This window comes from Nesoenas mayeri (assembly GCF_963082525.1).
Source record: "Nesoenas mayeri genome assembly, chromosome: 27".
Taxonomy (NCBI): domain Eukaryota; kingdom Metazoa; phylum Chordata; class Aves; order Columbiformes; family Columbidae; genus Nesoenas; species Nesoenas mayeri.
This window is the reverse complement of record NC_137555.1, coordinates 3580005-3607894: the sequence shown is the minus strand read 5'-3', so window position 1 is coordinate 3607894 and position 27890 is coordinate 3580005. Positions and strand designations below refer to the sequence as shown.

Here is a 27890-nt window from a genome sequence, read left to right as displayed (position 1 = left end):
ATTTCCAAGGGGGCGCTGAACCCCTTTTTTCCGGTAACGCTCTTTGTGTCTAAATTTGGGGGTGTTGGGAGGGGGTGTGGAAAGTTGCAGAAGTTGCGCTGCGGAGGGGCGAAGTTGCGCAAAGCGGTTTTGAGGGGAAAAACGGCAAATAAAGGGGTTGGAAGAAATAAAGGGGTGGGATTAGGGGGGGTTGGGGTGGCAGCACCCCTGTTTGGGTGGGAGTTTTGGAGCGGGGGGAAGGAGGGAAGGGTGGGGAGGCAGCGGAGCCGCCCCCGGGGTGGAAATTCAAAGTTGGGGTGACTCACGCCAAGCCGGGAGCTTCATTTGCCGTCGTCTCTGTCCCCGCAGAAGCCGCCGCTGTCCCCACGGCGCGGGGGGGACGGTGACACCGTGATGTCCCTCTCGCCAGCTCCCCGGTTCCTGTGCCAGCCCGGTCCGGCCACCCGTGCCCCCCGCTCCGCCGCAGCGGGGGGGAGCCCCGAAATCTAACATTCCATGGACAGTGAGGGCTTTCACCAGGAGGTGAGTTCCCCCCAAATCCATCTACACCTCCCCCCTGATCACCTTCACCTTTTTGGGGTGATTTATGGTCTCTTTGGGTTGGTTGTAACATCGCTGTAACTCGTAGGGGGGTTGGCAGGGAAAGCCCCTTCTTGGTTGGTTGTTGGGTTTATTTTTTTAAGTGTATTTCCGCGGGAAACGGGACTTTCTGTTGCTTTAAAAGCCGCTTTGATGCCTTAAACCCCCCCCTCTCCAAACTCCGCTTGTCACTGGAGTGTCCCCAAAACGCCACCGTGGGGTGGGTGGCAGGTGCGTGGGACAAACCCCCACCTTTAAATTGAATTTTGTTGCATTTCTTGGTATAAAAGAGCAAAATGCTTTGTGAAACACACTCGGGTGCTGTTTGGGGGGGGGGTCCCCAAAAAGAAAGGGGTGCGTGGAGGGCAGAGTCGTGCCCGGCGGGAGCGTCGCCACGCTAACGAGTCGTGGCACTTTCCCCACCAAAAATTACGGTGTTTTCCATCAGCGCTTCTGGTTTGACCGGCTGGGATGGTTGGAACCGGGATTTCTAATATCGTGTCGGGTTCGGGGGGTCCGAAGTGGGGCAGTGTGGTCGTCTCGGTGGGGTTTATTTTTATGACTTCGCTCGCTAAAAAGTTGATGCCGCTTTGGGTTTTTTTGGCGGTATTTTGGGGGTGAGCGACCGCCTCGCGCCTCCGGGTTGTGTCTGGTTTTGCCCTTGGGCTGGCGGGTGGGATGGGATGGCGGGGACATGGGGACAAGCGGCTTGGAAATGGCACGAGGATGGACTTTGCCCTTGACAAAGCGCCGGTGAAAACGGCTGACGGTGGGGATTGGCGCCCCGGCGCTTTTCTGGGGTGGACGCGTTAAAAAAGATGATTTATGCCGGTGTTGCCGGAGCCGGGAGCGGTGGGATCCCCCCGGGTGGGATTCCCGCGGGGTGTGCCACGCTTCCCACGTCCCGGCACATTTCCCGGGGTGTTTTGGCAAAGGAAACAACACGAGGAGCCGGCTCCTTCCCCCAGCACCGGTTCTGCCCGTTCGGCCGGCTCGGCAAAGCCGGCGTCTCCCCTCGCATCGCCGCCTTCGTGCTGTGGGGCACCGAACCGTGGGGTTTGGTTTCCACGCTGGGCGACGCGGCTCCATCCATGGGGGTTTTGGGAGAGGAGGAGGAGGAGGAGGGACGGTGCTGCAGGTCGAGGTTTTGCTCCGCTCCCCGTCCCCCTGGACCCTCCCCGGGCGCCTCTCGATGCCGTTTGCATAACTAATCATCGTCAACCTGCTCATTACCGAAATACACGGCAAAGCCTCGCTCGGCGCCGGGGAGCCGCCGGTTTGAAGCAAGAGGTGCCCAAACCACCCGGGAAAGATGGGCTAGTGGAGGGGAGGATGCTCCGACCCTTCTCCCCCAGTTTGGAGGGGATGAAACTTAAATAAATCCCATGAGAAACCCCATTCCTGGTGGGATCGGTGACACCGGGACCCCAAAACCGCTTTGGCAGGTGGTTGGTGGGACGTGATGCAGATCAAAGTGTCCCTGGCACGTCCCCGGCGTTGGGAAATGAAAGCCCCAACCGAATTTGGCAAGCTGTCTCGGTGCCGAACGCCGGAGATTAGGGATAATCTCATTTAAAGCATCACTAATAAAAAGTTACTAAATTCGTCCATCTAAAATGGGTTTTCCTGGTGAGTTGGGCTGTTGCTTCTTTTTTTCTTCTCGCCGGCATGAAATCACCCCAAAATGAGTCTGGCATCTCCATCAAAGAAAAAGCATCTAGGTGATGGGTGGGATGAAGGGCAGGTCTGGGGTTCGTCTTGTTTTTGGCTGGTACATCCCGGTGTCACCTGTGGGATCGTCACCTGCCCGCCGGCGGTGTCCCCGGTTAATCCAGAGCAACGCTTGCACTGGAAAGATTTAACATTTTGGCTGCGAAAACAGCAAAAATGACTCGGGAGCAAATCGCCCTGTCCAGCCGGAGGAGGAGGATGAGGAGGGTGGGAGGATGGAGGCGTTTGCATTAATTAAATCCCCCCTCATGTTTTCTGCATTGGCGCCGAGCTCGGCTGGGCGAAGGGGGGTCTGCAGCCGTCAGCGCAAAGGTTGGAAATTGGGGGGCAACCAGTTCACAGCATCAGTTTATCCCTATTTATTGCTCAGAGCAGAGGTTGGGGTCTGGCTCGGTGTTGCTGTCACCTCTCGGCTCACTGTGGCCTTTTTGGGAAGGGACGAGCCCTAGCGAATGTCACAGGGATGGGGACGTCGCGCCCAGGGTCACGTTTTCCGCCTGGCATCGGGTTTATCCGTCCCGCTGGGAATCCCGTGGGCCTGGGGCTCCTTGGGCCCCTCCGAATCCTTTGGGAAACGCTTTTCAGCGGGATGCTCCTGGGAAACCTTCGGCACCTTGGAGTTTGTTCCAAGTTTTGCCGGCGATTTGGCCGGGAATAGAGCTGGAGCATCCCAGGAGCGTCGCCTTGGATGGGGAAGGTTTTGGGGGCTTCCCGCTCCCCTTTTTCCTCCGTCCCCCTCCCAAAATCCATGTGTGCGTCGCAGGGGAGACCTGTGAGCTCCAGACGGGCTGGAAAAGCCGGAGCTGATCCCGTCAGTGCTGGTTTAAGGATTCCAGTCCTGGCTTAACCCTTTCGCCGGCCCATTCCCATGGGAAAATGTCCCCCCCGCATCACCAGGACATGGATTTTGGGGAGAAGGGGGCACCTGGGTGACATGGGGGTGCTTGTGTGGGATTTAAGCCTCGCAAAGCTCTGCTGTTCCCAAATTAACCATGTCCTTGCATTAACCATGTCCCCAAATTAACCATGTCCCCGAATTAGCAACGTCCCCAAATCCAGGGCCCCAAATTAATGAGAACGCTGGGGTTTAATGGCAGGAAAAAATATATTTGGGGGGGAGGGGGGTAAAGCGTGGTTTTGGGGAACCCCTGGCTGCTGGGGGGTGTCTGTGTTCTGTCCCTTGTGTGTTGCTGTCCCTGTCACCAGCTGCCTCAGTTTCCCGTGGCGGGGGGGGACACACAGATACAATCGGGGTTTGGGGGTCTCGTCACCCATTTTTTTGTGGGGGTGTGTGGGATCAAGGCGCCTCCCCGCGTGTCCGTGTCCCCGTGTCCCTGTGTCCCCGTGTCCCCGTGTCCCCGCTCCTGCGCAGCGGCCGCGCTCGGCCCCGGGCGGGGGGAGCGGGCGGGCGGTGTCGCGCTGCGTGGGGGCGAGTTACGCGTGTTTGTTGGGGGGGGGGGGGTGGGGGGGAGGGGGGAAATTACGCGGAGGGCGAAGGAGAGAAGGAGGAGAAGGAGGAGGAGTAGAGGAGGAGAAGCGGGGGGAAGCAGGAGAGATGCGCCGGTCAAACCCCCCCCCCGGCTGCAGCAGGGCGGCGGTGAGGGAGCGCTGAGGAGAGGGAGACAAGATGGCTTCCTCCTGAGGGCCGGATCCGTGCGGGGCCCGGCGGGGGCGGCGAGGGCAGCGGCGGGGGGAGCGGCGAGGTAAGCGCACCCCCCCCCCAAAAAAATACCTCTCTCTGCACCCCCCCATAGCATATCCACCCCCCTCCGCGTCCCCTCCGTGGGTTTGTAACCGCGGGTGAGGGGTGAGGTGAAGCGTGTGCCCCCCCCGCGGTGTTTGCGCGTTGGCGGATGAAGCAGCGGCGGGGCCGGGAGGACAAAGCGGCGGGGCCGGGAGGGGGGGGACGGACACACACGGACAGACACGCACGGACAGACACACAGACACACCGCCCCGCCGGGCCCTGCGCCCCTTCGCGCTGATTTTCCCCTATTTTCCCTCTTTTATCCCTTTTCTTTCTCTCCAGCACCAGGTCGGGGGGCACTTGGGGGTTGAGGGGGGGAGTGAGCCCTAATGCCCCCCCCCCCCCATCTTATTTACCCCGTTGCTTTTCAGCTTTATTTTTAAATATTATTTTTATGGATCCCCCCCCCCCCCCACACACTCCGTCCCCAAAATGTGCTGAGCTCAGGGGTCCGGCGGGTGATGCTAACGAGTGTGATGCTAACGAGGGTGACGAGGCTCCCCCGGTGTGACGTCACCTTGACGTCACCCGGCAGCTGTCACCCCCTCACCGTGACGAGGACACGGGGTCTGGCGAGGTCGGTGTGTCCCCCCCTCCAGCTTTTTGTCACGCTGGGGGTAGGATGGAGATGGGGAGAAAAGGCGGTTTGTCCTCATCAAGGGGGTCTTATCCACCATCTGAGGTGGCGGTTTCGGTTGTGCCGGTGCCAAGAGTTTTGGTGACACGGCAGGATCCCTCCGGCACCGGGGGATGTCCCCGAGGTCAGGGAAAGGTGCGCGGAGACGCGCGGCCGCCCCGAAGTTTGGAGTCGGCGGCGAGCGGCTTTGGCACCACGTGTTGTCGAGGGATGGGGGACGCTCCAGATCTTCGTGCGCCGGAGCCGCCAACGCCGGAGCCGCCTCCGGATCCGCGGGTGCTTTGGCAAAATAAAAACCCCTTCATCTGTGCTGGGGTGCTGGGATGTGGCCCCGAGGTTGCATCATGCCAGGGAGGGATGGGCAGCGCCGGAGCAGAGTCCTCGCGGGTTGTTACGGTGGCCCCATAAACGAGCCCCGCTCTTGGCCTTTGGCACCTAATTAGCTGTGATGAGGTTTGTTTTTCGGATTGCCGACCTGGACTCTTTATCGCAGGTAATTAAGGGGAGAGGTGGCTTGAAGGAGGAGCCGATGGGACTTTGGGAAAGACAAATGTCCCCCCGCTCCGACTTTGGCCTTTTCTAGGGGGGCTTTGCCGGCCCTGCTGGGGACGGTGAAGCCGTAACATGGTGCCTGTGGGATGCGCAATTGTGCTGTGGGTCTGTGTCCCAAAAAGCCTTTCCTGGGATGTCCCCGGCACTGGCGTTCCGGGAGTGAGCTGTCCCCACAGCACTGGGGTCCCTTGTCCCCTGCCTGCATGTGTTGGGTTCTCGTCTCTGTCCCTGTGACATTAAGGTCCCCTGTCCCCTGCTTGCATGTGTTGGGGTCCTTGATCCCTGTCCCCATGGCATCAAGGTCCTCTGTCCACTATCTGCATATGCTGAGGTCCCTGATCCCTGTCCCCAAGGCGTCAGGTTCTCCTGTCCCCTGCTTGCATGTGTTGGGGTCTCCAGTCTCTGTCCCCATGGCGTCAGGGTCTCCTGTCCCCTACCTGCATGTATTGGGGTCTCCAGTCTCTATTCCCGTGACATTAAGGTCCTTGGTTCCCTGCCTGCATGTGTTGGGGTTCCCGGTCCCTATCTCCATGGCATTGGCGTATCCAGATTCCTGTCTGCATGTGGCAGGGTCTCCTGTCCCCATCCGCACAGCACCAGTGTCCCCAGTCCCCTGCCTGTGTGTGCTGTGGTCTCTGGTCCCCATCCATGTGACACCAGGGTCCTTGTCCCCTGCCTGTGTGTGCTGGGGTCCCCTGTCCCTGTGGCACTGTGTGTCCCTGTCGCTTTGGGTTTCCCGACCTTTTGCCTACACGTGCTGGAGTTCCCCAGTCCTCATCCCCTCCGAACTGGGGTTCTCGGTCCTCATCCCTATGGCAGTGGTGTCCCTTGTCCCCTGTCTGTGCATGCTGGGGTCCCTGCTTCTTGTTTCTGCAGCGCTGGGGTCCCCACTCCCCTCCCCACATGTGTGGGTGTCCTTAGTCTCCATCCCTGTGCCATCAGGGAATCCAGTCCCCTGCCTGCATGTGCCAGTGTCCCTTGTCCTTGTCCCTATGACACTGGGGTGCTTGGTCCCCTCCCCACATGTGCCGGCATCCCTGTTCCTATGGCAATGGGGTCCCCATTCCGTGCCCGCGTGTTCCCGCCATGTCCCTCGCTCCACGTGCGCTCAGGAGCTTTTCTAACGGGATGGCAGCAATGGGGCCAACGCCAAAGTCCCTGTCCCCTCGCTGTCCCCACTGCCGCTTGGGGCACGGACTGGGACAAGAGTGATGCACCCCAAACCCTGGGGACTGGTCCCCCTTCCCCCCTCTTCTGCCAGCTCTTTAATCTCGCTGCTTTGAGCTCAATGCAAGAGGGTGCCAGACCATTTTTTGAGGATGAAAGAGCTTTTTTATTTATCCCCTTCTTCCCCGGGCCGGCATCCAAGGGGAGATGAAATGAAACGGGAAGAGGCTGGAGGTGAAACAGCTGCGATGGGCTCCGTCCCTGCTCCACATCTGCCCGCCACGCCGCTGCCAGCCCCGCAAACCCAGCACAACCCCAATCTTCTCCTCTTCCCCGCGGCCAAAAAGCCCCTTTTCCCAGGAGCCGGGATGATGGTGGTGATGGGATGGGGCTGGCAGCGGGGATTTGCAGGCAGGATCTGTTGGAGGGAGTCGTGTCGCGGGGACAATGCGGTGTGTTTGTTTGCTACAGCTAAAATGGCAGTTCTTAAAAAAAACACAAGAAGAGAGAAGTGCTTCTGCACATCCAGTCACCGCATCTTTTGATTAAATGAGATTTTTGCTGTCGAACGGGGGAGCTGGGGACCGCCAGCCTGCAGTTTCCATTGCAGCCAAATGAGAGGAGAAAAAAAATCTCCCCGAACCACCCCAAGCATTGAAAATACTGTGAAAAAAAAAAGGGTTGGAGCACGTTGTAATTGCTGCAGTCATCAGCGTGGAGGCCGGGGGATGCTGTGTAATGGCTGGAGGGTTTGTCACCGCAGAGCTGGTGGCTGCTGGTGACACAGCCCTGGTCACCGCAGCCCCTGCTCCGCCAAAAAGGACGGAGGAGCATCCCGGGAGCTGCTGGGAGGTGCCGCGGCGCACTCGGTGGCACAATTAAAGCGGCTGCTTTTAAACTTGTTGCACTTAATGCTGTTGCACTTAGTGCTGTTGCATTTAAACTCTCGCATTTAACGCCATTGTGTTTAAATCTATTCCATATAACGCTGTTGCGCTGAAATCCGTTGCATCTAACGCCGTTGGATATAAACACTGTTGCATCTAACGCTGTTACATTTACATCTATTGCCTATAACACCATTGCACTTAAACACTGTTGTGTATAACACTGTTGCATTTAAAGATGTTGCATTTAAAGCTATTGCATTTAAAGGTGTTGCATTTAAAGCTTTTCCATTTAAGCCGTTGCACCCAACACCGTTGCGTCTCGAGCTGTCGCATCCAAACCCGCCGCACTTCACGCCGTTGCGTTTAAAGCCCTCGCGCTTAAACCCCGCGCCGATTAAAGCCGTTGCAATTAAAACCCTTGCGCGTAAAGCCGCGCCGATTAAAGCCGTCGCAGCGCAAGCCCTCGCAGCGGGGCCGGTTTCTCCCCGGTTGGGGGACCGTGGCGCGTCCCTTGCGTCCCCGTGCTCCTCGGCACACGCCGCCTGCCCGCACATGGCTCTTCTATTTTTTTTCAGGTTTACAAACACGCCGGCCTCGTGCACGCGCCGCTTCCCCCCCTCCTTCCCCATGAGTCATCAACCCCGTCACCGGGCCGGGGAAGCCGGAGGCGTCATCGGCGCATCCCCCGTCATGCTGATGACCCCAGTGAGGGGGGGAAAACCAGTGAAATTAGATGTTTTTTTCCCCCCCTTTTCTTAATCATTCCTATTCCTCTTTCGGCGAGTGAGATAGCAAGGATGTGATGGCGACCGCTGGCTCGTGGGTGGTCAATGATGGGTTTTTCGGAGAGGATCGTGGCACTGCTGGCTTCCTCACCGTGTTGCGGTAGCCTTGGGTTTGAGGTGATGCTGATCGTTGCCTTTTTGGGGATGGGTGAGGTTTTTGCAGCAGAAAAGCCGGTGAATGCCCAAGATGTAGTCAAAACCCTGGCCGTGCGGCTCCCCGTGCCGAAGCCCCCGCGGCTGAGCTCATCACTGGAGCCATTGTCATCTTTGCCATCGGGCTGAGGTGGCTGCGGTGACTCAGCAGCGCCGGTGCTGACTCAGCGGCACTGGGGAGGCAGCCAGGAGGGGGGGAGGGGGCTTGAAATTTTGGGTGAGAAAAGTTAGATTTTCGGGGTTTTTTTTGCACAGCAAAATGGTTCTGCTGGTGCCGAGCCGGCACCCATGCTACCAACGTGTGTTTTCCACCCCGCGCGCCTTCCTCCGACCTTTGGAAAAGGGATTTAATCCATCAGGGTCGTGTCTCCCACCCGCCGTGAGATCTGTTTCCCCACGAGGGACGGGTCGCGGCAGTGAAACCAGCTTGGGGTTTGGCAGAGCCGGCATTTTCCCTGCTCCCAGACGGGGCAGGGCTGGGTTCCCACTCATCTCCTGGCTCCTGCCCGCCGGCCATCGCGCCAACAACTTGTCGGTGCTTGCCGGGCAGGAGGGCGGCGACATGCACGGTTCTCCTCCTCCTCTGAAAGGTCGGGCTGTTCGGCACGGCGGCGCAAGGAGCCCCCGCGTTTTGGGGGTGACAACCGCGACACCCCCAGGTACGACGGGACGGGGATGGGCTGGAGGGGAGCTGAGCACCCATGGGTGCTGGGTGGCACATCCCCAATGTGCACTCCAGGAGGGTGCGAGGAACCTGCTCGAACTTGGGGGGGCAAAGCCTTGAAAATTGGGGTGCAGTTTGATTGGTGCATGGGTGCGGGGCGGCTTTCCCCAAAAACCGGCTTTTCCCCCGGTTTGCAATGCAGAGTGGCAGTGTCCCCACCGGGGGGGCTGAGAGGGGACCGTGCCCTGTCCCACGGGGGACGCTGGCGGTGAAATGGGGCCCAGCCCCGCGGGGGCGGCCGGGCTGGGACAGCAAACGCCGTAGGGCTGGGCGAGAGGCGAGGAGAGGCCCGGGGCCCTTCTCCTGCGCCCACGCGCTTCTGTCTTCCCAGGTGGGTCCTTTTCCCTCCCCAGCCCCATCCCTTCCTGCCTGACCCTGTCCCCTCCTCCCCAGCCCTGTCCCCTTCCTCCCCATCCCCTTCTCCTTGTTCCCCATCTTCCTCTTCTTCTTCTCCTTCCCCATCCCCTTTCTCCCCCTTTCTCCCCCTTTCTCCCCCTTTCTCCCCCTTTCTCCCCCTTTCTCCCCCTTTCTCCCCCTTTCTCCCCCTTTCTCCCCCTTTCTCCCCCTTTCTCCCCATCCCATCCTTCCCCTTCCTCATGTTCCCCATCCCTTTCCCCTTCCCCATCTTCCCCTTCCCCATCTTCCCCTTCTTTTCTTTTTCTCTCTCTTCCCCTTCTTTCCCTTCTTCCCCTTCTTCCCCTTCCTCCTCTTTTTCCTTTTCTTCCCCTTCTTCCCCTTCCTCCTCTTTTTCCTTTTCTTCCCCTTCTTCCCCTTTTTCCTTTTCTTCCCCTTCTTCCTCTTCTTCCTTTTCTTCCCCTTGTTCCTCCCCTTCCTCTACCTCTTCCCCTTCTTCTCCCTTACCTTCCTCCCTATCTCATTCTTCCCCTTCTTCCTATTCCCTTTCTTCCCCTTCCTCCCCATCCCCTCCTTCCTCTCCATCCCCTCCTTCCTTCCCCTCCCCACCAAGCCGCTTTCCCCACCACCTGGCGATTTGGCTTTGCCCAGCCAGCTCTGGCGCCAATCTGGTAGCCTAGCGCCGGCACGAGAGGAGCCAGCTGTGTTGGAGGAAAAAAAAAACACTCCAAGAAACAAAAATAGCACCGCAGTTCTTTTTTTTTTTCCTTTTTTTTCCCCTCCGTCTTTTCCCTTTTGAGAGCTCGGCTCCTTCCCTGCCCGGCCGGAGCCGGCAGCGTGCCGCGGCTCCACGCCGTGCCAAGCCTTTCCCCCTTGCCCGCGCCAACTGGCGGCTCCTGGCTCGGCTCGGTGCCGAAGTGGGAACGTGCGCCGTGGTTTGGCTGCGGCGATTTGGTTCCCAGATGCTGTTCCAGTGGGAGCATCCGCTGGGATGTCACTCACCCAGATCCAGTGCTGAGCATCCCTGCTCCGAATATCCCAGCCCTGAGCGTCCCTGCTCCGAATATCCCGACCCTGAGCGTCCCTGCTCTGAATATCCCGACCCTGAGCATCCCTGCTCCGAATATCCCAACCCTGAGCATCCCTGCTCTGAATATGCCGACCCTGAGCGTCTCTGCTCTGAATATCCCGACCCTGAGCGTCCCTGCTGTGAATATGCCAACCCTGAGTATCCCTGCTCCGAATATCCAGACCCTGAGCATCCCTGCTCTGAGTATTCCAACCTTGAGTATCCCTGCTCAGAGTATCCTGACCTTGAGTGTCTCTGCTCAGAAGATCCCAACCCTGAATATCTCTGCTCCAAATATCCCAACCCTGAGTATTCCCGCTCCGAACATCCTGACGCAGAGTATCCCTTCCCTTGAGCATCTTTGCTCCAAACATCCTGATCCTGAGTTATCCCTTCCATGAGTATCCTACTTGGAACATCCCAACCCTGAGTATTCGTGCTCTGAGCATCCTGACCCTGAGTATCCCTTCCCTTTGTATCCCTGCTCTGAACATCCCAGCCCTGAGCATCTCCTTCCTGAGCACTCCCACCCTAAGAACCCCTTCCCAGCACATTCCTGCCTGGAACATCCCTGCTGGGTCCCATCCAAAAGGGAAAAACCCTTTTCCTGAAGGAAATGAGGATGGATGGAGATGGGAACAAGTTTTTTTCCACTTGGAAAAAAATATCCCTCATTGCTCTTGGAAGCTCTCGGTGCTGGTGGGATGCCGGTGTGGTAGGCATGAGCAGGATTATGTTGCATTCAACTGGCTTGTTGTACCTGGTGAGAAGGAAAAGGGGGTGAAATGATTGCCCCGGCATTATCTGGAGAGGAGTTATGGCTATGGGAGTCCCCAAAATCGCTCCTGGGGCTCATGTAAAGCAGAGCTGGGCTTCCCGTGGCGTAAATCAGCTCAGCAACCTCAGCATCGCCACGATCCCGGCTTTTCTCCGGGCTAAATGAGGACAGGAGTGAGCAGCTCAGACCCAGCGCCGGGGTCAGCCGGGGCCATGGAAACAGCTTGGAAAACAGGGCGGGAGAGGCAGCGGCGGCGCCGGGAGCAGCGGGGCCGGGAGCCGACGTGGTGGGTACCCCGGCCGGGGGGACCCGGAGGCTGTCGCGGGGCTGGCTCAGTACTCGGCCTTCCCAGATTTCCTTAATTTTCCATTTTTTTGGGAAGGCGAGTGTGGATTTGGGGCATTCACGCCATTCAGTTCTTCTCCGGCGTGCCCCCAGCACCGGTACCTGGTGACGGTGGTTTGGGAGCAGGAGGGTTTTTTCCACCTCTTGGCATCTGGTGAGGTGATACCCCCTGAAAGCATCAATCCCCAGGACGGGGGGTTTTTTTCCATCTCTCATTGTCTGGCAAAGCCATACCCCCGAGAGCATCAGTCCTTGGGGCAGGGGGTGTTTTCCATCTCTCGGTGTCCGGCGAAGCGATAACCCCCGACAGCATCGATCCCCGGGTGCGCGTGATTTCAGCAGCAAAGCCCTTGGGTGATTTATTATTGTAGGGTCTCCTGCCTTCAGGGATGCTCAGTGCTGGAGGATCCCCGGGAAGGGGGGGACGTTGCCAGAGGAGGAAAACCACAAGCGGCGTTGCCGGGGCTGGCCGGGCTCCACCGGCGCGGTGCGGGGCTGCCAGCCAAGCTGCCTCTTGGCCGGCCCGGCTGGCAGCGGCGCCGCTGACCTCCCGAACACCCCGCCGTGCCCTCGCCGCAGCCCCGGCTCCCCCCTGATGGCACCAGGAAGGGCTCCGGCATCCAGCCTTCCCCCCGGCGCTCAAATTTCATACATTTAACACAATTCGAGCGGGTTTTTCTTGCAGCGGGATGACACCGAGCGGCTTCCGAGCTGCTCTGCGTGCGGCGAGTTGCTCCGTTCTCTGCAGCTGAGCCCGTCGAGGGTTTTAAACCCCCCCAAAATATTGATATGGGGGAATTTTCGGGGTGTTTTTGGAGGATGAGGGATGTAAAACCTGTTCCCTTGTTGGCTTTGGGGCATTCATTTTGCTTACAGGTTGAAACTAATAATTTGGAATATAGATATATAGACTGTAGAATATATAGATTCTTGGCCGTACAGGGTTGTTGGATGTATAGGTCACTGGTTGTATAGGGTTGCTGGATATACAGGACTTGGGTATTTAGGGTTGCTGGATGTATAGATCTGCTGGATTTATACGGTTGCAGGATATATAAGTTGCTGATTGTAACGAGTTTGTGGGTATATAGGGTTACTGGATATAAAATGTTGCCAATTATATAGATTGTTGATTATATAGGGCTGCTGGGTATATAGGCTACTGACCATATAGGGTTGTTGGATGTATAGGTTGCTGGATATAGTGACTTAATGGACATATGGAGTTGCTGGATATATAGAGTTACTGGAAATGCAGGTGGCTGGATGTATAAAATTGCTGATTATATAGGGTTGCTGGACATATAAGGCTGCTGGATCTATAAGACTGCCGGTTATATAGGGTTGCTGGATATATAGGGCTGCTGGCCGTGTAAGATGGCTGATTATATAGGGTTGCTGATTATATATAAGGCTGCTGGATGCATAAGATTGCTGATTATATAGGGCTGCTGGATATATAGGACTGCTGGATGTATAAAATTATTGATGATGTAGGCTGCTGGATTATATAGGGTTGCTGTTTATATAGGGTTGCTGATTATACATAAGGCTGCTGGATGCATAAAATTGTTGATGATCTGGATGTATAGGGCAGTTGAATATCGAAGCTCGCTGAATATACAGGGTTGTTGATTATATAGGATTGCTGGACATGTCAGCTTGCTGAACATGCAGCTTGCTGGATATACGGGTCACTGTATCTATAGGGCAGCAGGACCTATAGGATGCACAACTGGTGGGGGCTGCGCTTCCTAGCAGAGGCACTGGGGTCCCCCCCGTGTCGTCGAGGCGCCTTTGGGGGCCCCTCCAGCACTGCGGGGCCAGCGTGGGGCCCCCGCCGTCCGTCCGTCCGTCCCTACGTGCGCGCGGCGCTGGGGCTAATGGCTCCTCCAGCTGGTTTTGCAGGGGGCGGGGAGGGCCGGGGCGGCTGAGGCTGGAACAACTCGTTTCATCCTTCCTTCGCTCCCGCCGTCGCCTCCGGCTTCACCTCCCGCCCCGCACACGTAAGTGCCACCCGGCCAGCGCCGAACCCGGCACCGGTGGCCCCACCGGGGCTCCCCCCGGCGCTCGCCGCGCTACGAACGGCTCCGCGCTCTTCCCAGCGCAGGCTGGAAACCCTCCAAGCCGGGCTCTGCCTGTGCGGTTAGCTTGGTTTTTTTAGGTTGTTTTAGGGGTTTTTTTTGCCTCCCGTCCTTCTTTTTAAGGCATTTAAAACAGGGGGAAAAAAAAATAAAAACAAAAAGAGGAAAACCAGATTAAAAAAACCCAAATGTTTTAATCCTCATGGGGATTTTTTTTCCCTTTTTATAAAGGATACAAAAGGGACGTGCAGGAGCCGATTTAACCCACACTTGGTTTTCTCTCTATTTTCATGTCTTTCCCTCCCCCCCTTCCCCAGCTTTTATTCTTTCCCGGGGTCAATGGAAGGAGGTTTGGGCAGGCAGCGCTTTTTGGGGGGGAAAATGGGAGTTTGGTGCCCTCGGCGGCGATGAAGCGATTTCTGGGGGTGCTGCCGGAGTCGGGATTGGGAATTGAATTTTGGGGAGAAGTTGCAGGGTCTTTCCATCCCCCAGCCCACGGGGCTGGGAACAAAAGGAGCTGGATGAGAGAGCCAGGAAAAAAATAATCCTATTTTATATATATATTTCTTTTTATTTTTTCTTCCCTCCGCTGATTTGGGGAAGGTTGTAGCTCTCGGATTAACCCTTTAGTGGCGGGGAGTTCTCACTCCTGCTTGTGTTAATACAGTGAATTATTTTCCTGCATCCCCCGCCTGGGTCGATAACCTGGTTTATGGGACAGAGCAGCCCAGAGGGCCCCCCAAGCCGATTTTTGGGGCTTCTCCAGCAGATTTCTCCCCCCCAAATAAACCCTTGGGGCCGGTGTCTGCTCCCCACCCAAAGCAAAACAGGTTTGGTGTCATTTCTCCAGGCTGGTGTCACTGGGACATTTTGGGGGACGAGTGTGTCCCCCTGAGGGCTTTGGGGGGGCTCAGGGCGTGTTTTTTTGGCTGGGGAGGCTGGTGATGGCTGAGGAAGGACGGGCGAGGCTGTTTGTCCCCGGGTGTGCGAAGGAGCGCAGGGGCGGCGCGTTGTCCCCACCCTGCCCAGGTTGCCGTTTCGCACGGCACAGACCGGCACGAATGGCACAAAACTTGCTCCCCAGACCGGAGGGACCGGTCCCGGCGCTGGCGGCTCCATCACTCGGCTCTGGGGATGCTGCCAAGGGACCGAATCCCCCGTAAAGCTGCGGCAACATCGGAGTGAACCCTGTGCTGGGGTCGTGGTGATTTGCACCGGTGCTGGGTGTTTTCACCCCTGGGAAAGGGGGATTTTTGGGATATCATCACACCAGGAGCGGTTCCTCCACGGTTTTGCTGCAGTCAGCAATGTGCTTATCACCGGCGTAGAAACCGGTACTGCCAGAGCACTAAAATCCCCGCTGCCGAGGGGGGAGAGCACAGAAAGACCCCCCCATCCCCGGCAAAACTCCTTGGAGGGTCTTAACCAGGTGTATGAGGCCAGACGCCGGGGTGATGGGCTCTGGGTGCCACCACCTCATGTCGGCACTAATGGTTTTGGTGCTTCTTTGGCCCGCGGCCGGTTTTCTGGACGCCGTTGCTGTCACTTGGCGTTGCCGGGAGTCCTGGCCAGCCGTGTTGATACAGACGCCGGGTTATTTGAGGTGAGAGCGTTCCCGCGCCGCCCCTGGCACCGGCGTAGCCAACTCGGCGGCTTCCTGCCGTGCCGCGGTCCCCGCTCCGCCGGCTGCTCCGTGCTGGGATGTTTGTTTTGGGCACAGGTCCAACAAAAACCCCCTTTTTTCTCCCTGTGCCGCTTCCTTCGCCAGTGCAAACGGGTGCCAGGGGCGCTCTCCCCGTCTCGGTGGAAATCCCGAACCGTCCTGTGATATTTCAAAAGCAGGTGGCAGGGTGGGGACGTGGGCGGCGCGGTGGAAACCGGTCGCCTTTCGAGCCGAGCTGCTCCTTACGCAGCTGGCGAAACCCGCCTGATTTTGCCAGCGGCGATTATTACTTTTCTTTTCACATGTTTCATCTACATCTTCATCACTTGGGTCAGCAAAAGAGACGGGGAAAGGGGAAAATAAAAAGGAAAGAGGGGGAAAATAGGGCGGGGGACGATGGCACGTGGCCAGAGATGCTCATGTCTCTCCTCTCTCTCCCAGCAGACAGGTTCGGCGGGCGACCCGGTTGATGGACCCAGCAGAAGCCAAATGGAAGAAGGGCCAATTAATTATGTCGAAGAAAGGCGGCTGAACGAGGGCGGCGGGCTCAGCCTGGCGAATGGGGGCCGTCCGGAGGCGGGGGGCACGGTGCTGATGGAGCCAAGCGGCTGGTCGCCGGGCCAGCCGCCCGCCGCCGGCAAAGCCCACTTGGAAGACGTCAGGAACCTGGTGGCCTTTTCGGCGGTGGCCGAAGCCGTTTCCTCCTACCGGGTGCCGCTGCCGGGTTCGCCGTCACTGCTGTACGAGAAGTTCGACTCGGAGATGAGCCGGGGCGGGCTGAGCACGGCGGACGGCGTGCCGCGGGGAGAGGACCTGCACGCCCTCAAGGCCGCCCTGGCTTTGGCCAAGCACGGCGTGAAGCCCCCCAACTGCAACTGCGATGGCCCCGAGTGCCCTGACTACCTGGAATGGCTGGAGCAGAAGATCAAGACGGCTCTCGGCGAAGAGCTGGCGTCGCCACGGCCCCGCGTTGCCGCTGACCCCCCGCCAGCCCCCCAGGAAGGTGCTATCGACCCCCAGCTGGTGCCTGAGACCGTCGAACCGTGCCCGCCCGACGGTCTCCCCTTTTCCCAAAGCGCGTTGACCATCGCCAAGGAGAAGAACATCAGCCTGCAGACAGCCATAGCCATCGAAGCCCTCACGCAGCTCTCGGCCGCGCTCCCCCAGCCTGCCGGCAATGGCCACCCCCCGCCACCGCCGCCCCCGCCGCCCCCCGCCACCCCATTCGGCCCCGTCGCCCCGCCGGGGCCCGCATGGCAGCGAGGGGATGAGCCCCGTTACCCGCCGGAGCCAGGAGCAGCGCCGGAGCCGTTTTTTGGCACAGCACCCCCCCGGGGGGGCTTTGCAGCACCATGGGGGCTGGAAGCCGAGGGGGCGCCGGGTGCTGGGGACCCCATGGCCGAGCTGGAGCAGCTGCTGGGAAACACTGACGACTACATCAAGGCGGCTTTCAAGAGACCCGAAGCAACGGCCGGTAAAGTGATGGTGCCTAAAACAGAGCCCCCCGAACGAGCACCCAGTAAGGATGTGCCGAGCAGCCCCCGTTTGCCACCGGTGCCGCCGGAGACCGACCTGCATAAGAAGACGCAGCTGGTCCTGCAGCAGCATCTCCACCACAAACGCAGCCTCTTCCTCGAGCAAAGCCTGGCCGCGACGGCGGCGGCGGCACCGGATCGGCCGAGCGACTGGTGGGCTCCCGGTGCCCCGGCCGTGCCCCCCAAGCCCTTCGAAAAGCAGGCCAAAGAGAAGAAGAAGAAAACGCCACCCGAAAAGCCCCCCCCGGCCAAACCGCTCCGCAAACAAGTGCAGATCAAGAAAGCCAAGCAGAAGGACTCGCAGCCGCTCTTCCCCCCGCTCTGGCAAATCAGCCTGGAGGGGTTTCGGGCGCCCGCCGAACCCCCCACCGAAGAGATGCAAACTGAACCGCCCCCCGCCTGCCCCCCGCCGCCTCTTGCACTACCCCTGCCCGCCGCTTGCCCCCCGCCGTCAAACCCCCTGGATGGCGGCCCCACAGCTCCCGACTCTCAGGAAAGGGGTGCCCCCGGGGGGGGCCCCCAAATTCACCCAGCACCGGCAGGCTCAACCGGCTCCGAGGAAACACCGGCCGCCCCCCCGCCGGCCACCTCGACCCCCATCGTGGTGGATGACAAGCTGGAAGAGCTCATCCGGCAATTCGAAGCTGAATTCGGGGAGAATTTCAACCTGCAGCCCCCCGAGACGCCCGCCCCGCTGCCCGCCGGGGCTGCCGAGGTGCCGGGGGGGTCGGTGCCCGCCCTGCAAGTGCCCCCCACCGCCGCTGTGCCGGCTTCCAGCAGCGCTCCCCAAGCCGGCCCTAAAAGCTTTTCGTTCTCACCGGGGAAGGGTCCAGAGCCCCCCTTCACCGCCCGGTCCCCAAAACAGATCAAAATCGAGTCTTCTGGTGCTATCACTGTGGTGTCCACCACGTGCTTTTACTCCGAGGAAAGCCAAAACCCAGACGCGGACGACGCCGACGGGACCCCCACCAAGGACGAGGTGCCGCTGACGCCCACCCTGAGCGGCTTCTTGGAATCGCCGCTGAAATACCTGGACACGCCGACCAAAAGCCTCCTGGACACCCCGGCCAAGCGGGCGCAAGCGGAGTTTCCCACCTGCGACTGTGTGGGTGAGTGAGCAGCGGTGCCGGGGGGTTTCCCAGGGTGTCATTGCCAGGAGGTGGCTTTGCCAGGGTGGGATTGTCCTGGGTAAATAGCGGAGTGATGCCATGGTGCTGGCAAAACACTTGCTTTTTGGGGGGATTTGGCTCTTGCATGGTGAAACCCTGATGCTGCAGAAGCTTTCTCCTCCTTCTCCTCCTCCTTCTCTTTCTCCTCCTCCTTCTCTTTCTTCTCCTCCTTCTCTTTCTTCTCCTCCTTCTCCTTCTTCTCCTCCTTCTTCTTCTCCTCCTTCTCCTTCTTCTCCTTCTCCTCCTCTCCTTCTTCTCCTCCTTCTCCTCCTCTCCTCATCCTTCTCCTCCTCTCCTCTTCCTCTCCTCCTCTCCTTCTCTCCTCCTTCTCTCCTCCTTCTCTCCTCCTTCTCTCCTCCTTCTCCTCCTCCTTCTCCTCCTTCTCTCCTCCTTCTCTCCTCCTTCTCTCCTCCTTCTCCTCCTCCTTCTCCTCCTTCTCTCCTCCTTCTCTCCTCCTTCTCTCCTCCTTCTCTCCTCCTTCTCTCCTCCTTCTCTCCTCCTTCTCTCCTCCTTCTCCTCCTCCTTCTCCTCCTTCTCTCCTCCTTCTCTCCTCCTTCTCTCCTCCTCCTCTCCTCCTCCTTCTCTCCTCCTCTTTTTCTCCCCCTTTCCTCCTCTCCTCCTTCTCTCCTTCTCTCCTCTCCTTCTCCTCCTCCTCTCCTTCTCCTCCTCCTCTCCTTCTCCTCCTCCTCTCCTTCTCCTCCTTCTCCTCCTCCTCTCCTCCTCCTCCTTCTCCTTCTCCTTCTCCTTCTCCTTCTTCTCCTTCTCCCCCTTTTCTCCTTCTCTTCTCTCCTTCTCCTCTTCTTCTTCTTTTCTTTTGGTTACTCAAACTTTGACTTAGTGTGTGGGCTTATGCCTGGAACTGTATTTACTGCTGGGATGTTGGATTGTTCAGTGCCCAATCCCATTGGGATGCAATGAAAAAGCACCAAACTCTTGGATTTGGTGTTTTTTTTGGTGTGTTTTTTGGGGTTTTTTTTGGCATTTGTTAGACTTTACAGCAAGTGCTAGAGATTTCCCACCTAGTCCTCACAGTCCGACTCCATCTGAGCGTGCGGGAGCTGGATCTTCCCTCCCCAATATTTAAACTGGAGTCGTGTTCTCCCCTTGGAGGAACAGGGTGAGAATTTGGGGCGTCCAGCTGAAAAAGTGGACCCCCCCTCTCACAGGGAGATGTGGCCTCAGGCCAAGTGCAAGCTGCACTTTATTAACGGGCCTTACGATTATTAATTTACTTGCTTGTAAATGGCAGCAGTAATTAGCCCAAGCGGCACCGAGCGAATGAAGGGCTTTTCTCGAGCCACTCAGACCTATCTTGGAGTTTTGCAGGAAAAGATTCGGGTTGGTTTTTTTCTTTTGCAATATAATTTAGGAGCTGGGAGAGGGGAGATCTCCCCCACCACCTCTCTCCATTTTCTCAAGGCAAAGCTGTGAGAAAAGCAATTAAGTCGGAGTCGGGGCTCGGTGCTTTATTAGGTGCCTGCGCTGTTAGAGGCTGTAATAAAATCAGCCTTCGCTGCATGTCCCGTATTGATCTCAGTCTGGCCAGCTGCAGCCCAGCTGAGCCCGGCTTTTCTCCTCGCCCTGGCGCCCGGCCAGTTCGACATGACGGGAATGAAAATCAGGGCCAGGAGAGCAGGGAGGTGGAACGGCACGGTGGAACGGCACGGTGGGCCGGAGCATCCTTCGCTTCCCGCGCCGGAACCTTCAAACCCTTAAAAGCCACGAGGGATTTGCTTCTGCTGGGGCAGTGTTGTTTGCAGGGATGTAGCTCAGCATCCTCCTCCAGTAGCCCAGCATCATCCTCCTGTAGCCCAGCATCATCCTCCTGTAGTCCAACTTCATCCTCCTGTAGCCCAGCATCCTCCTCTTGTAGCTCAGCATCCTCCTCTTGTAGCCCAGCATCCTCCTCTTGTAGCCCAGAATCCTCCTCTTGTAGCCCAGCATCCTCCTCTTGTAGTCCAGCATCATCCTCCTGTAGCCCAACATCATCCTCCTGTAGCCCAGCATCCTTCTCTGGTAGCCCAGCATCCTCCTCTTGTAGCCCAGCATCATCGTCCTGTAGCCCAGCATCCTTCTCTGGTAGCCCAGCATCCTTCCACAGAAGGATGAGGGGTTTTTGGGTCCCCAAAGGGTGCAGGTCTGAGAACCCATCCCCTTGTTCCCCAACAGCGTTTTAGTGCTGGGATCAGAAAATGAAGGAGCTGCTGGGCTGTTTAACAAACCCCTAATTGCCTTTTCCCTTCCCTGGTGCTCTTAGATGGGTACTCTGTCAAGGAACCTTTGATTTTTTGGTGCAAAAGCGCTCAATTTAAGGGAACTTGGGGGCTTGGCATCCTTCAGGGCAACCGGTGGAGTTGCCAACCCCAAAATGTCTGTTTCTGCAGAGCAAATTGTGGAGAAGGATGAGGGGCCGTACTACACCCACCTGGGCTCGGGGCCCACCGTGGCATCCATCAGGGAGCTCATGGAGGAGCGGTAAGGGCCTTGCCCCATCCTGGGGGGCCAGGGGGGTTCTGAGGGTTCTGTGAGGGCAAGTGGGGGCTGATGAGGGTTAGTGGGGGGCCCATGGGGTCCTGGGAGGGTGAGGGGGAGTGGCCTGAGTGCGAGTAGGGTCCTATAAGGGTGAGTGGAGGCTTGTGAGTGTGAGTGGGGGCTTGTAAGGGTGAGTGGAGACTCATGAAGGTAAGTAGAGGCCTTTGCAGGTGAGTGGGTGCTCATGGGGGTGAGTGGGGGCCTGTGAAGGTGAGTGGGGGCTCATGAGGGCGAGTGGGGTTTGTAAGAGTTCATGGGGGCTCATGAAAGTGAGTGGGAGCTCATGAAGGCAAAGGGGGTCCCATAAGGGCTACTGGAGGCCCATGAGGGTCCCGTGAGGGTGAGTGGGGTCCTGTGAGGGCAATTGGGGGCCCATGAGGGTGAGCGGGGGACATCACAAGGATAAGTGGGGTCCTGTGAGGGTGAGTGGGGGCTCGTGAGAGTGAGTGGGGACCTGTGAAGGCAAAGGGGGTCCCGTAAGGGTGGGTGGGGGCTTTTGAGGGTGAGCAGGAGTCCCTGAGGGCAAATGGAGGCTCACGAGGGCTAGTGGGGGCTTGTGAGGGCACGTGGGGGCTTTTGAGGGGCAGTGGGGGCCCATGGGGTTCTGTGAAGGTGAGTGGGGGCATCACGTGGGAAAGTAGTGTCCCATGAGGGTGAGTGGGTGCTGTGAGGGGAGTGAGGACTCATGAAGAGTCCCATGAGGGTGAATGATGTCCTGTGAAGGTGTCTGGGGGCTCCTGAAGGTGAGGGGGGGCTTGTGAGAGCAATCAGGGGCTTGTGGGGTCCCGTGAGGGTGAGCAGAAGCCTGTGGGGGTGCATGCGAGCCCATGAGGGTGAGTGGGGTCCCACAAGGGGGATTAGGGACTCGTGTCTGTAAGGGTGAGTGGGGTTCTGAGAGAGTGAGTGGGGGCTTCTGAGGGTGAATGGGGGCCCACGAGGGCAAGTGGAGGCTTGTGAGGGCGAATGAGAGTCTGTGAGGAAGAACTGGGGTTTGTGAGGGCGAGAGGGAGCCCATGGGGTCTTGTGAAGGCGAGAGAGGTCCTGTGAATGTGGATGGGGTCCCATGAGGATGGATGGTGTCCCCTGAGGACGAGTGGGGGTCCTGAAGGCAAGTGTGGGCTCCTGAAGGGTCCAGTGAGGGTGAGTGGGCTCCTGTGAGGAAACCGGGGGCTCGTGAGGGACCCATGAGGGCAAGCGGGGGATTCGTGAGCGTGGGGAGGAACAGGTGGGGCTGACACCCATCCCCCGGCAGATATGGTGAGAAGGGCAAGGCCATCCGCATCGAGAAGGTCATCTACACCGGGAAGGAGGGGAAGAGCTCCCGGGGCTGCCCCATCGCCAAGTGGGTGAGTGTGCCCTGGCTCTTGTTCCCCCTCAGAGCCCTCCCTGAGGTAACGCTCCTGCTTGTCCCCTCCCTGCCTGGGGACGAGGACGTTCCGCGGTGGCCGCAGCGGGCAGGATGCTCAATCTGTGGCTGGCAGGGAGGAAACGAGAGCGCCAGCCACCCCCGGGGAAACTCCGTGGGGTTTCCCATCCGCGGCACTCGCCAAACAGCACGTCCGTGCCTGCACCCCCTGCATTGGTCACATCCTCTCCCCAGCATCCCAAAACTCATGGGGACAAATACAATACAGCTCTGCCCCCCTAAATCCCCAGGGGGTGCTGTGGAAGGCAGCCAGTGCCCACTTTTGGGGTCATCCCCATCCCATTGGAGTGGTCTGATGTGGCCCCGCTGTCTTCCAGGTGATCCGCAGACACAACCAAGAGGAGAAGCTGCTGTGCCTGGTGCGGCACCGGGCCGGCCACCACTGCCAGAACGCCGTCATCATCATCCTCATCCTGGCCTGGGAGGGCATCCCCCGCACGCTGGGCGACACGCTCTACCAGGAGCTCACCGACACCCTCACCAAGTACGGCAACCCCACCAGCCGCCGCTGTGGCTTGAACGACGAGTAAGTCCCACCGCGCCGCCGGTCTGGTTCGGGGAGACGGAGTGGGAAGGGATGCGGGGATTCCTCCCTGTTTTTGGAGCTGTCATCACCATGGTGGTGGCTGATGTTCCTCTGCGGAGTCAAGTTGTGCCAGGGAAGGATCAGAATGTATATTAGGAAATATTTCTTGCTGGAAAGGGTTGTGAAGCAGCGGAACAGGGTGGTGGTGGAGTCACCATCCCTGGAGGGTTGAACAGACAGAGATGAGGTTCTCAGGGACATGGGGCAGTGCCGGGGGTGGGTTATGGTTGGACTCGATGATCTTGAGGGGCTTTTCCAACCCAAATGATTCTATCCCTCCCACAGCCGGACCTGTGCGTGCCAAGGCAAGGACCCCAACACGTGCGGTGCTTCTTTCTCCTTCGGCTGCTCATGGAGCATGTATTTTAATGGCTGCAAATACGCCCGGAGCAAAACTCCCCGCAAGTTCAGGCTAGTGGGGGACAATCCCAAAGAGGTGGGTGACGCAGGCAGAGTGGGGAAAATAGGATTCCTTGTGGGATTTTTGATGACTTAGGGAGGCGGGAGAAAGCAAGCCAGCCTGGTGAAACCAGGGGGTGTAGATGTCCCAGAGACAGGATTTTTGATGTGACAGAAAGTGCTGGTATGGAGTAGCATGAATGGGGACTCTTGAAACAGCAAGGATGATACCAGAGGGCTCGTGGGTTGAGCAAACAAAAGCACAACAGGTGCTGAGGCTGGAGGCTGAATGGCCAAAACCTCACCAGGAATTTAAACCACATGCTTTGCATGATGAGGGACATCGTGGGAAGGGTCGGGTGGCACGTGGCGTGTGGGGGCTCTGTCCCCACTTGTGTCCCTGCTGCTGAGACCCCTGGATGACGTTCCTCCTTTTTTTTTCCTACCACAGGAGGAGCTGCTCCGGAAAAGCTTTCAGGACTTGGCCACCGAGGTTGCTCCGCTTTACAAGAGGCTGGCGCCGCAAGCCTACCAAAACCAGGTACTGGCCACCTGCTCGTCCCCTGTGCACCACGGCCGCCCGGCAGCACTCAGAAGGGCACAGGGTGGCAGCGTGTAAGAGATTTCCATTAACTGGAGCCTTCTCCTTTTTCCGCCAGGTTACCAACGAGGATGTGGCCATAGACTGCCGGCTGGGCTTGAAGGAGGGGAGGCCGTTCTCGGGAGTGACGGCGTGCATGGACTTCTGCGCTCACGCTCACAAAGATCAGCATAACCTCTACAACGGCTGCACGGTGGTAAGCAGGCGGCTGGCGGGGCTTTTCGGGGCGGTCCCCTCCACGTTTTGGTCCTCTCTTTCCCCAACCATGACTCCAGTGGCTGATCCTCGGTGTTTGCCCACCTCACATGAAACCGTTCACGTCTGAAGCCACCCCAACTAGATGAAAACACGGTGCTCACGAGGACCGCGTGTTCATGTGTTTGCTTTTGTCCGACCTAAACCCTGCAGGAGGTTTTTGAATGTCAGCTGGGGACTGCTGTGGGCTGGTGGGGATGGCAGGCTGGTTTGGGTGGAGCATAATACAATAATAACATCAATTTGGGGAATAAGGAGGTTTCACCCCTTTCCTGCTTGTGCTGCATCCGGCAGCGTCCCCTGATCCCCCTGCGCTCCCCCAGGTCTGCACGCTGACCAAGGAAGACAATCGCGTGGTGGGGAAGATCCCTGAAGATGAGCAGCTGCACGTCCTCCCCCTCTACAAGATGTCCAGCACGGACGAGTTCGGCAGCGAGGAGAACCAAAACGCCAAGGTGGGCAGCGGGGCCATCCAGGTGCTCACGTCCTTCCCCCGCGAGGTCCGCAAGCTGCCCGAGCCCGCCAAGTCCTGCCGGCAGAGGCAGCTGGAAGCCAGGAAAGCCGCCGCGGAGAAGAAGAAGCTGCAGAAAGAGAAGCTGATGACGCCGGAGAAGATCAAGCAGGAAGCGCTCGAGTTCCCCACGCTCCAGCAAAACGCAGGTAACGGGGGCAGAGCCAAGGTCCCGCCGCCCCGAGGCACCTGGGAAGTGTGCAGGGGGACAGGGATGTGGTTGGGGGACTTTCTCGGGTGGGTGGTGTCGAGCGCTCAGCGTGTCAGGTTGCGGATGGCGTTTCTGTGATGCTTGTTTTTTAACTGGCACAGCGGGGAGCTCTCGCTGCCGCCTGGAGCGCAGGTGCGAATTGGTGCCGGTGGCCCGGGCGATGCTGAGCTGGGATTTTCAAGTCCCAGGACGGACCTGGAAGTTTTGAGTCCAGGGTGGACCTGGGATTTTTGAGTCCCAGGGTGGACCTGGGATTTTTGAGTCTCAGGACAGACCTGAAAGTTTTGAGTCCCAGGACAGATCTGGGATTTTTGAGTCTCAGGACAGACCTGGAAGTTTTGAGTCCCAGGACAGATCTGGGATTTTTGAGTCTCAGGACAGACTTGGAAGTTTTGAGTCTCAGAGTGGACCTGGAATTTTTGAGTCCCAGGACAGATCTGGGATTTTTGAGTCTCAGGATAGACCTGGAAGTTTTGAGTCTCAGAATGGACCTTGGATTTTTGAGTCCCGGGACAGACCTGGGATTTTTGAGTCCCAAGATGGACCTTGGATTTTTGAGTCCGTGTGAGTTTTTGGGGTCCTGGCTCCTTGCCGACAGGTTCCTTGGCCAGCAGGTCACGGTGTGTGTGTGCTGTGCCCGCAGGTGTGGCGTTGAAAAGCGGGCTGCCCCCGCAGCCACTGAAACCTTCCATCAAGGTGGAGCCGCAGAGCCATTACAACGCCTTCAAGTACAACGGCAACGCCGTGGTGGAGAGCTACTCGGTGCTGGGGAGCTGCCGGCCCTCCGACCCGTACAGCATGAACAGTGTTTACTCTTACCATTCCTACTATGCACAGCCCAATCTGCCTTCCGTGAACGGGTTTCACTCCAAGTTCGCGCTTCCCTCCTTCGGGTATTACGGCTTTTCCAGCAACCACGTGTTCCCCTCGCAGTTTCTGAATTATGGGGTGTCCGAGAGGAGCGGGAGCAGCTGGGTGAGCAACGGCTACGAGAAGAAGCCCGACGTCCCGGTTTTGCAGGAGAACCTCAACCACGCTTACGGGAACTCCGACTTCCCCGATCCCCTCCTGCACAGCGTCCGGAGCAAAAACCATCACCAGCGCACCTACGAGCGGGCCAACCGCTACGCCAGCCAGCAAAAAGCGGCGGCCGCGGCGCACAGGACTAACTCGGGCCCGGAGGAGGCGTCACCGTTTGCACAGAACTGTTTTGGCAGCCGACCCATCAAGCAGGAGCCCCCGGACCCTCCGCCCACCATCGAGCCTCTTCCCGGCACGCCGGCCGTGCCCGGCACTGGCTTAGCCCTTCCGACCGTCCCGGTGCGCGGCGCGGGGCTGGAGCAGCGCTGGAGCCCCTTCAAAGCGTCCCGGGGCGCGTCTTCTCCCGAGAGGACTAACGGGGCCGAGGGCTCATGGAGTGCCCTGGTCCCGGGCGGGCGGGAGAAGCCGAGCGCCTTCGACGCTGCCGTGCGCTTGCCGCCACCGGAGAAGCAGTGGCCCGGCGTCCTGGCGGGAGAGCCGGCGGCACGCGGCTCGGGCTTGCTGCCGAAACCGTGGAGCCCCTGCAAGCTGGGGGAGGCGGCGCTGGCCGGCACGGCCACCTCGAGCTTACTGGGGCCGCTGGGTCTGGGTTCCACCTTGCCGGGGCTCGCGGGCTTCCCCGAGGAGCCGTGGGGCTCGGTGAAGGCGGAGGAGCGGAGGACGCCGGCGCCCAGCCCGGGGCTGCCGGAGAAGCCGTGGGAGTCGGCGCTGGGGGAGAAGGGGACGGCGGGGCCCCCCCGGGACAAGCCGTGGGACCCCTTTGGCCTGGAGGAGGATGTACCGGAGAAGCCGGTGAAGGAAGAGGAGGAGGAGGAGGACGAGGCGGAGGAGGAAGAAGAGGAGGAGTGGTCGGACAGCGAGCACAACTTCCTGGACGAGAACATCGGCGGCGTGGCCGTGGCGCCCGCCCACGGCTCCATCCTCATCGAGTGCGCCCGCCGCGAGCTCCACGCCACCACCCCGCTGAAGAAACCCAACCGCTGCCACCCCACCCGCATCTCCCTGGTCTTCTACCAACACAAGAACTTGAACCAGCCCAACCACGGCCTGGCGCTGTGGGAGGCCAAGATGAAGCAGCTGGCGGAGCGCGCCCGCGCGCGGCAGGAGGAGGCGGCGCGCCTGGGGCTGCCGCCCGACGCCAAAGCCTTCGCCAAGAAGCGCAAGTGGGGCGGCGCGTTGGCGAGCGAGGCGCCCAGCAAGGAGAGGAGGGACGCGGTCCCCACGCGGCAGGCGGTGGCCATCCCCACCAACTCTGCCATCACCGTGTCCTCCTACGCCTACACCAAGGTGACGGGTCCCTACAGCCGCTGGATCTGAGACGGAGGCGACGGCCGCGGCCTCGGCTTACCTCAACCCTCGGCAGCGCCGCAGCTCGGCGTTGCTTCGTGTGGTGCTTTCCCCTCGGGTGCGGGGGAGAAGAAAAACAAAATATAGACAGAACCGAAGCAAAATACAACAAAACTAAAACTAAACAACCCACAGAAAGCGAACCCGACGCGCTCAGAAACAGCGCGTGCCGGCGGAGAGCCGCGCTCGGCGGGGAGTTGGCAAATGAAGCAAAACTCGATTTTAAAAAGAACGACGACAGAAAACTAAGAGGAACGATGCTGTTTGATGCTTTTCGGTAATCTCATATTTATATCTCCACATTTTTTTAACCGAGCCTCGCACGCCGCGCGAACGGACGAAGGAATTTGTAGCGTCCTTTCGCACAGGAGAGGTTTTTAATTCCACTTAAGAATGCCTATTTATTGGATTTTATTTTATTTTATTTTTTACTCCGACGACAACGACGAAGCCGATCTTCTAAAAAGAAGCCGGTATCTCAAAAATCCAGCCCTACAACGCAAATAGAAAACCAACCTGAACACCAAACCAGCTTAAAGGCAAGAGGTGGGTCCCTCCAGCTGCGACGCCTGGCGGGACCGTGCGCTTCACCGTCAGCCAGACATCCGAAGATTTTTTCTCTCAAGGACCTAAAAATACCTATTTTGCAACCCGAGGAGTCTTTTCTTACAGCGCCGAGAGCGGGACGTCCCGGCTCGGCTCGGCTCCTCGTTGCCGGCGTGATCGGCTCCGCCAGGACGGAGCGAACCGGCGTCTTTCCCAGCGCCGGAGACCTCAGGACGCATCTGGGGAGGCCGCGCTCGGATTTGGGGGCTCCTTTGCCGGCGGGGAGAGCGGCAGCGGCATCTCTAAAGGACAAAAACAGGAAGAAAATAACAAAAGCGTACACAAAACCAGGAAAAAAACCCCACACCAACCAACCCCAAACTGTGAATAGTTGCTCTCTGTACATCACTGTTGCTAAAGTCTGGTGCTTTCCGTCTCCGGGGGGACTTTTCTCCGTGCGATCGGCTCTGGGA

At 58.8% G+C, this 27890-nt stretch overlaps 1 protein-coding gene across 1 annotated transcript; it reads left to right on the top strand.

Moving 5' to 3' along the window:
• Positions 1 to 15654: 15654 nt before the first annotated feature.
• Positions 15655 to 26841, top strand: TET3 (tet methylcytosine dioxygenase 3; the record flags this gene model as incomplete). Its single annotated transcript, XM_080360271.1, has 9 exons — positions 15655 to 17902; positions 20347 to 20437; positions 21747 to 21840; positions 22238 to 22446; positions 22792 to 22942; positions 23357 to 23446; positions 23565 to 23702; positions 24085 to 24421; positions 25127 to 26841. The coding sequence occupies 9 exons, from the start codon at positions 15655 to 15657 to the stop codon at positions 26839 to 26841; spliced, it is 5073 nt and encodes a 1690-aa protein (XP_080216397.1).
• Positions 26842 to 27890: the final 1049 nt, after the last annotated feature.